The sequence below is a fragment of the Condylura cristata genome, unplaced genomic scaffold, assembly GCF_000260355.1.
Source record: "Condylura cristata isolate star-nosed mole 26May11 unplaced genomic scaffold, ConCri1.0 scaffold00029, whole genome shotgun sequence".
NCBI lineage: Eukaryota > Metazoa > Chordata > Mammalia > Eulipotyphla > Talpidae > Condylura > Condylura cristata.
In genome coordinates, this window is record NW_004567130.1 from 21,739,481 (window position 1) to 21,748,428 (window position 8,948).

At 63.9% G+C, this 8,948-nt stretch overlaps 1 protein-coding gene across 1 annotated transcript in view; it reads left to right on the forward strand.

Moving 5' to 3' along the window:
- Window positions 1-8,948, forward strand: part of PSEN2 (presenilin 2) — a 46,742-nt gene that overhangs the window by 32,711 nt on the left and 5,083 nt on the right. The window contains exon 10 of the mRNA XM_012730872.1: window positions 4,574-4,645. Coding sequence (XP_012586326.1) covers window positions 4,574-4,645 — 72 coding nt within the window. The remainder of the gene's footprint in view (window positions 1-4,573; window positions 4,646-8,948) is intronic.

The following is an 8,948-nucleotide window of genomic DNA, read 5'->3' on the forward strand; positions in this document are numbered from 1 at the left end:
CCCGCTGACCAGCTGTCTGCCCCGAGGTCTCCCCGGCCCCCGCGGTCCTGGCCCCGCGCTCGCGCGCCCCGCGCTCTCATCATGTTCCTCTTCACCCCTGCGCCCCCTGCGCCCCCTGCGCTGTGTGCCCGGCCGCGAGTGCCCTGGGCAGCAGCTTGTGTCAGAACTTTCATTCTTTGGCGAGGCCAGCTGTTGGCGACACGGGTGGGGTTGGGATGCGCTTGGGGAAGGGGGCGCCGCTTGGTCCTCAGCTCTGGGTTCGCCTTCGCTCATCTCTGCTCCTTGCCCCCAACACCGCCGGACAGCGATAGTGCGTGGCCTGGACTTCATTGCCTAAACCCTGCCTGGCCCTAGCTTGGGCCTGCTCACTGCACAGAGGCCACGGCTGTCTGCCAGACGCAGGCCGGTGCCCCCCTGTGCCCTGGGGGAGGGGAACGCAGGCGCACCTGCCCCTGCTCTGGGGCCAGGACTCTCCCTTCCCGCAGGGCCAGTGGGTAAGAGGTCTCAGTCCCCTGAAGGGTGGGAGGATTAGGTGGCATTTCTCAGGCTGGATCTGGCCTGCTGTCCACTGGAAAATTTGTGAACACTTCTTTGGACCCTGGGTGTGTAACAGAAGACTGGAGAGCTGGACATGCCAGGCCTGTCCTGTCACCAAAGGATTTGGGCCTGTGTTGATGCCACCCTGCCAGCTGTCATGGTGGCAGGGATGACCCTGGCGCCAGGGTTCTTTTGGGAAGAGGCCAAGGAGATACTGCCCCTGGGGTGGCCGGCAGGAGCAGTGCCCGGCAGGCATTTGGGCGCTTTGCTCCACCTTGCAGATATTGTGGACAGTGCAGGGTTACTATGATTTGGGGATTGACTTTGGGTGACTCAAGGGAGAAGCGATCGTGGATCGCTCGTGTCGTCCGAGCACCTCTTGGCGTGCCACCGGCCATGGGCTTTCCCAGCCTCTGGACTGGACAGTTCTTTGTTGTGGAGGGACTGACATGCATTGCAGGATGTGTGACAGTGCCCGTGACTTCTGTCTGTTAGATGTGCGACAGTGTCCCTGACTTCTGTCAGGTGCTGGTAGCTCTCCTCACCCCCCTTCGCTAGCTGTGATGACCAAAAATGTCTCCAGGCATTGCCAGGTGGCCCCTAGACAGCAGAATCAGCCTCGGTTGAGCACCTCTGAGATAAGATTCTAAAAACGAGCCCTCCCCGCTGCCAGGGCCTCCTGGTGCCGCCCGTGAGCAGCTGAGGGGTTGAGGAAGGATAGTGTTGCGCCTCCTGCCCTAAGTGAGCCACAGTAGGAGCCCGCAGATGGCCTTAGCAGGAGACCCCACCTCGGGGCCCGGGGACAGGCGAGAGGGAGAGTCCGCAGTCTGTGCCTGCGGGATGCATGTGGCATTGGGCAGTGCCTGGCCGGGTCTGCAGTGCAAAGAGGTGGCCAACGGGTGGCTTTACCCCGGGGAACTCGGCGAATCTTGTGAGGACAGGCTTACGAAGTAACCGTGGGGACAGTGTTTAAATAACGGGCAAACAGGCTTGAGTGTCTGAGCACTAGCGGGAGGTCACCTCAGCTCCACAAGTGATTTCCCCAGGTGATGCTTCGCTCACCCTCGCTTTCTGCTGAGGTAGCTCTTGTGCCTTGTGATGTGCTTGGTGTCCAGGCCTGTGCCTGCAGGGAGCGAGTGACCAGTTGCACTTCAGGGCTACCCAGGGTGTAGCCGTGCAGCGGACGCCACGGGGGTTCTTCATAGCCGATCGGAGTGTGGTCACCATCGGGGAGCCGTTTCTTTTCCTGCAAGGAGTGCTTGTGGGGGGCAGGGGACAGCCTGAGGGCCTCGCACCCAGGCGAGACGTTTTACTTCGAGCTTAGATTTTGCCTTCAGGATAACCTGCTGTTTATGCACCGGACTGCGAAGGCTGAAACTGATGGGAACGCAAGGAAGATGCAAACCAGTGGTTCTTGCACAGGGCAAGGGAAAATGTCCCAAGCCTGACCGTGAACTTCTCCTGTTGACGGGCCCTGTGAGGTATCAGGATTTCTCCATACGTTCCTTGGTCAGCTAGGGCTGTCCGTGCCTTTTGGACTGGGTGGGGGACCTGGATAGGGAAGTCACTTTTTGCTCGAGAAGAAGTGTAGAGAAGCCTGTTTGGGAAGCTCCGAACTTGGCAGGATCATTTTCCACCCCGAGCCACTGGATTCCGAGTCATTAACTTTGCCCGTTGAAACCAGAGCTGTGTGCAGAATTAGACAGGGCGGTTTCGCCGGAGAGTCGTCTTGGTCTCCAGTGCTGTCTGGAAATAGTTCCGCATTGCTGCCAGCCCCAGCGGGACCTTGGGAGAGCCGGGGAAGGCGTGCTGTAGGGGCTGGGGACAGCCTGAGGGCCTCGCACCCAGGCGGGGTACGGCCCCGAGGACCCCCATAAACATGCGGCTGGAGCGGGCGTGACAGGGTCTCCTGCCTGTACTTTGTGGGCCAGAGTGGCATCCCCTGGGTGGCCGTGGTGTGCCATTGGCTTGTGGGGCTCTGGGCGCCTCAGCCCGTGACCTGCTTTGATGCCAGGGCCCCCCAGAATATTCCAAGCGTGAAGAACGGGGCTGAGAATCTCATTGTATTCGTCGTTCTTGTGTAGGACTTAGGCTTAGCGCCGGGGGCTCACGAGAGAGCTGAGTGTCTTCACCCACCTGGCCACGCTGGGCGCTGTGGACTCTGCCTCAGGCAGCGATTTTCTTTCTTTCCGTTTTAAATATGCCCCGTTCTCTTCTGGGCTGGGGGAGAGGAGCGCATTGGTCCAAACCCGGGAAATCCCTGGGTGCCCTACACTAACTCTGGAGTCACGAGTGGATCTGCTCAGTTACTTTTTTTTTTTAAAGATTTATTTATTTATTCGTATAGAACTGGGGTACAGGCCAGAGATGCGGAGGGTGAGAGGATTCCCCAGAGACAGACTGGGGAGCAGAACAGGCAGATCGACAAAGCACACTGCTGAGGGGAGCAGCGGGCGGGTCAGGAGAGGTCTGCCACGCCCTGTGGTCACCTCCGGGGCAGGTGGGGATGGAACTCAAGCGGAAGTGGCCCCAGCTTCTTAGTTCTGTGCTTTAACCCGCTGCGCCAGCAGGGAGGGCCCTGCTTAGTTACTTTTTGTAAGCAAACAGTGACCACTGACCACTGCCTGGGGCGTGGCCCCTGGGAGCTATCACCGTGGACAGGGCTCAGGGAGCTTGTGGCGGGGTGTGTGGAACGCACCTGGCACCTTCCACGTGGTGTGGGCAACACCACAGTGATCGTCTTCTCGCGAGTGGAAGCAGGAGCAGGTATGTCAGCTGCACCTCTGAGGACGAGGCAGGTTTTAGCGGGAAGAGGCAGGAATTTGGGGGGTCAGGAGCCTGTGATTCCCAGGCTCTGTGGCAGCTATTAGGCTTTGCTTTTCCCTTTTATTGCAGACAGATGCTGTTTTAAAAGTGTCACTGTAGCTATGAAGTGTGCAGCTGTGAGCACTGGCCCAGACAGTGGGCTCCCTGAGGGAGTCAGAGGCCGGTGCCTGCGCTTGGGGCGCGTCTCTGCGGAGGGCAGGGAGGGTGAGACCTGTGGGGGCTGGCTGGGGAGCAGTAAATCGCCTCCATGTCCTGAAGCATCTTGTGTGATCTGCCCTGAGGAGTTGGCTGTCTGCAGTTGGGGTTCTGGGCATGTTAGCTCAGCAGCAGGGCCAGGAAAGCTTGGCACGGTCATTTTCACCTCACAATTCAGGCCAGGCCAGCGGCAGCCTGGCGGGTCCCGCAGGGCCCCGGGGAGAGGGAGGCCACCTTTGGCGTGTACGCAGCCTGCGGGGACGTGGCGGGGTGCTGGCCCGCCGCACAGGACCTGGGGAGCCAGGTGCAGCGCCTCTGGTCCAGGCGGCTCTCTGTGCTGGGGGCCTGTGTGACGCCTGAAGGTTCAAGCCATTTCTGTGGGAGAGGAAAGTACCTGCTGCGGCCCGAGCCGAGGCCGAGGCAGAGGCCCTGGGCAGGCGGGCCTGCGCGGACGTGGGGGGGCCCCGGGAGGTGCTCGAGAGAAGCGGGCGCGTGTTGACCGAGTCGGTGGGCTCAGGAGACGTGGACACAAGACAGATTCTGGGCAGAATGTAGAAACTGTGCAGGTGGGACTGCTGGACTAGTGACCGCTAGTGGGGTTAGTGACCGCCAAGTGATGGGTGGTGGGACTTGGTCGGTGGGGGGACCTGCTTCAGACCTGAGACGGGCGTGGCGGCGGAGGAGGGTGGGGAGACGGGCCGAGGGCGAGACGGCGGTGGCGGCCTGGGGCAGACTGACCTGCAGCAAGCCCACCCTTTCCCGTATGTGGCTCTGCCGCGGACGGACACGCAGCTGTGTCCACCACACGAGGCGATTCCACCGCCCCTCACCCCCTCCTGGACCTTTCTGGTGTGGGGGTGCTGTGTGCGTGTGCCCAGCAGCCTGTGCTCTAGCTTTGCTTCGGGGACAGCCCCTAGTGCCTCCCTGCCTGGCTTGAGAATGGGGTGCTGAGCGCCCACGGAGGGACCGAGGGGTGGGGGGTCAGCGCCAGGCCTGAGGACTCCTGTGTATGCAGGAGATGGGGACGAGGAGCTGCTGAAGGAGGCTGAGGGTGTGGGGAGTCGGGTGCTCAGAGAGGATTTCAGGGGTGAGTGTGGGGCCAGCAGTGAACGCTGAGGTGGGGGTGGGGCTAGCGAGGGCCCCAGGACCCGCTGGGCTGAGCCGAGGTGTGGCCTTGTGAGTGCTGCCGAGGGGAGATCTTGGGGCCAGGGCCGGGCTGCGGGCCGAGAGACAGAAGATGGGGTGCACTTGCCTTTGGGAGGCCTTGGGAAAGCTGAGACTGGGTTTGTGGCCGTGAAGGTTTTGTTGGCAGAGACACGAGAAAATAGGTCAGGGGCAAGTTCTGGTGGAGGAAGAAGCAGGGGTGAGGGCCAGCGAGGGGAGGAGCCAGGCCAGGGGAGGGAGAGCGCGGCGGCCTGGGGTTGGGGGGCAGCCAAGAGGACAGCTGTAGAGTGAGGGAGGCCTCTGCTCCAGCAGCAGGAGTGGGGGGCGGCGCTGGAGAGGAGCTCCCGGCCCCCTCTCCTGCCTCCCCGAGGGGCTGGTTGGTGGCTGCAGTTGCCTGTGTGATGCTCCGGGGTGGTGCAGGGCAAGAAGGGGGGGCCCTGGGGGGGCCGTGTGGCTCCCCCGCCCGCCCCGAGGGCAGGGTCTGCCCCGCCGGGAGTCAGTGCCCACAGTCCCTGCGCAGGCGCCCTCTGGCCCCCTGGGCTCCGGCTCCGCCTGTGGAGGAGGCCCTGGGCTACTGGCTGCAGCCAGAGGTCACGCCGGGCCCCTTGCCCACACCTGGCAGTGGCCGTGGCCCGGGGCTCACGTGTGGTGGGTCCCTGGCGCGGGCTGGGCCGGGCGCCGCCGCCTGCAGCCTCCAGGAGCCGCTTCGCGGGCGTCCGGGTCGGGGAGCTGCAGGGGACCTTGTCCCTGCTGTGTGGGGCCCGGGGACGCGCACGCGCACACGCACGCACGCGCATGCACGCGCACGCACACGCGCACGCACGCGCACCCACGCACGCACACGCACGCACACGCGCACCCACACGCACACGCACGCACACGCGCACCCACACGCGCACGCGCACGCACACCGAGCTGGAGTCCAGGCCTGGGATCCGCCGTGTTTGTTCGCCGCCGCTTCTGCTGGGTGCCGGCCCGCCGGGAGGCGAGGGGGCTGCCCTGGCCCTCCGGCGGCTACTGTGTGACCGCGCGGCGCTGCCGCTCCGGCTCCTGGGGTGCTCGCAGCCCGGGCGGACAGAGGGGCCAGGCTGCTCCCCCCTCCCGTCCGCCCTCCCATGAGCGGGGCAGGATGGAGCGGGCGGGGTGCTGCGTCCGGGGCGCCCTCCCTGTGCCCCGTGAGCAGGCCCAGACTGGCCGGGAGGCGCCGGGGAGCTGCTCTGTCCTTTGCTCCCTCCACTTCCACTTGGGTTCTCCCGCCTGTGAGGACCCCGGGAGTCCCCTGCCCGCCAGGGTCACCCCTCATTCCAAGACCTTTAATCGAATCACATATGACACATACCCCCAGCCTGGACGTCCCTGGGGGCCATTGCCTAGGCACCCACAGCATTTTGGCCAACATTGCTTATTGATGCACACAGAACTGGGGTGCAGGCCAGAGGTGCGGGGGTGGTGCGAGGACTCCCCAGAGACAGAGCGGGGGTCAGAACAGGAGGATCCACTGAAACACACTGCTGAGGGGCGGCGGGGAGCCAGCAGGGGTCTGCTGCCCCTGCGGTCACGCCTTGCTGGTGTGGTCAGGCTGGGTGGGGTGCGGGTCGGTGGGCAATGGGGTAGAGGTCCCCGAGGTGAGCGCCTCCGGGAGGACAGAAGGCGCCTGCCGGACTCGGACTCGGTCAGCTGACGGGAGACGGTCAGGAGAGCCGGGAGCCCAGGAGGGCCGGGCCAGATGTGCTCCCGCGCCGGGGGCACGCTCCTCCCCTCCTCCGTCTCAGGGTGCCCCCGGCCTGCTGAGCGGGCGGTCAGAATGTCCAGGCAAGGAAACGGGCCCCAGGCTGAGGTTCAGGCCCAGGCGGGGCCCGGCGGGTCAGTGTGCACCGATGCCCGGCCCGAGTCACGCCGGCGGGTTTCGTCTGGGCGCTGCCGGCTGGGGCGCTGGCGGAGCTCACGCCGGGGTCCCCTGACGCAGGCTCCACCTCAGGCGCAGGCGTCGGGGAGACAGCGAGGAGCTGTCTGAGCAAGGGGCTCACTTGAGAAAATGCATTGGGAAAGGTCGATTTGGTGGTAGACTGCGCTGTGACTGGGGGCCGCGGAGCTGTGGGGAGCCAGGAGTGCTGATTCTGTTTTTTAAATTTATTTATGTGTATCACGTTCTTCGTCTCGGCAGTAAGTAACCCCGCCTAGTCCCATCACCCTCGCCCCTGCCCTCTTGACACCCCAGTTTTGATCCTGGTCCCTTTTCCACCCCCGTAGAATGCCTCTGGCTTATAGACGTCCGTTCTCTTTCGTTTTTACTGTATTGCAATTGACTTTTTAAAAATTCATGCATGCATGCAAGAACTGGGGTCAGGCCAGAGTATGGGGGGGAGGATTCACCAGAGACAGAGTGGGGAGCAGGACAGGCAGGTGACGAGGTGCGCTGCTGAGGGGCGCAGCGGGGAGACAGGAGGCGTCTGCCGTGCCCTGGGGGTCGCCCCCTGGCGGGGGTTCGAACTCCTGCTGCTGGGGCTGCCCACGGCCTCACAGTGCTGCGCTCTCACCCGCTGCGCCACCAGGGAGCGCCCACAGTTGACTTCCCCCCTGATCCCTTGCTCTCCTGCTGTGAGTGACGCCATCTGATGTTTTGCTTTTTCTTTCTGGCTGGGAATCGGGGGTCACCTCCCCCTCCACCGCTGCCCCCAGCAAAATGCCTCCTGTGTTGCTTTTCCCTCTGGGGTGGCGCTGGCGACCGTCAGGAGTCCCGGGGCGCTCACTGAGCCCTGACTTCCAGGCGCTGCCAGCGGCCCCCCTCGCTCAGCCCTAGGTCAACCACCCGTGCCCGGAGAGGGCAGGGTGCCCCGCTCAGGTGTGCCGCTCTCCCGGAGCGGGGGTACACGCAAAGGAACCGTCCGCTCCGACCCCCTGGTGCGCCCCCATCTCACCGCGTCCGCCCCTCATTTCAGAGTCTGAGACAGCCATGCCTGTGGTGCCAGCCCTGCGGCGTGCAGGCACCCGGTGACCTGTCCTGAGGACGGTCCAGCCCGCCGCTGCCAAGAACAGGTGATGGGCGAGGGGCGAAGGGCAGCTGGTGCGCCTGGCCCCGCAGCAGCACCTGCCCCAGGCTGAGCTTGCTTGGCAGCTTGGCATCTCGGCGCCTTGCCAGTGTCGGGCTGCTCTCGGGGCGGGGGGCGGGGGCCGGGGGCAGCCGCCTGGGCCTGGGTGTCGGAGTCGGGCCTTCAGTGCGCGGGTTTCACTCAGCGTCAGGCGGGTCCCTCCCCGGGGGGCCGGGAGCTGGGGCTTCCGTGGCTGCTTCCTAGGCGCCCCTGCCCTGCCCAGGCCCACCGGGGCAGCGCGCCAGGGGGCCCGAGACGCCACCTGCCCAGTGCTTGGAGAGAGGGGCTTCCAGTCTGGGCCGCCAGGACACTGCTGTGCGTGTTGTTGTCTGTTTGATTCTCACCTGGTTCTTGAGTCACAACAGCGCGAGTCTTGGCTGTAAGCTGTGTGACTTTGGGCAAGTTATTTGACCTCTCTGGGCCTTAGTTCCCTCATCTGTAAAGTGGGCATCTGGCTCTCCCTGGTGGCACAACGGGTTAAAGCACGGCGCTATGACACTAGAAGCAGCCACTTCACGAGTTCAGTCCCGGCCCCGGGGGTGACCCACAGGGCGCGGCAGACCTCTCCTGACCCGCCCGCTCTCCCCTCAGCTGTGTGTGTCATCAGCCTGCCTGTTCTGCTCCCCATTCTGTCTCTGGTGAATCCTCTCACCCTCCACATCTCTGGCCTGCGCCCCAGCTCTGTATGCACAAATAAATAAATCTTTAATTTAAAAAAGGAGATTCTAATAGCAGCCACCGTATACAAATGAGCGAGAGAACAGCGCAGAGCATGGCATGACGTGAACCCTTAATAAATAGTACCAGCTCCAGTCACCTTCAGCGGTGCTGGTCTTCTGTTTCTCACCAAATAATCACATTTGGGGACTGGTTAAGTTTCGGGGAGGAGAGTGGCACCGAGCAAGCGCTGTGTGCCTGGGCGCAGAGCATATGCCTTCTAGACAGTGCGGGAAAGTCCCAGAGGCCAGAAGCACCTCTCAAGCGAACGGGGAGCCCGTAGCCCGGAGACACCTGAGGCTGAGACCTCCCTTCTTTGCCACCTGGCTCCACCCGATCACCCGAGGCACGCGCGTGGGCTCTCTGGCGCCCGGCCCCGGGCTCAGACCTGCCCGCCAGGGCAGGCAGGCCAGCCGGTGC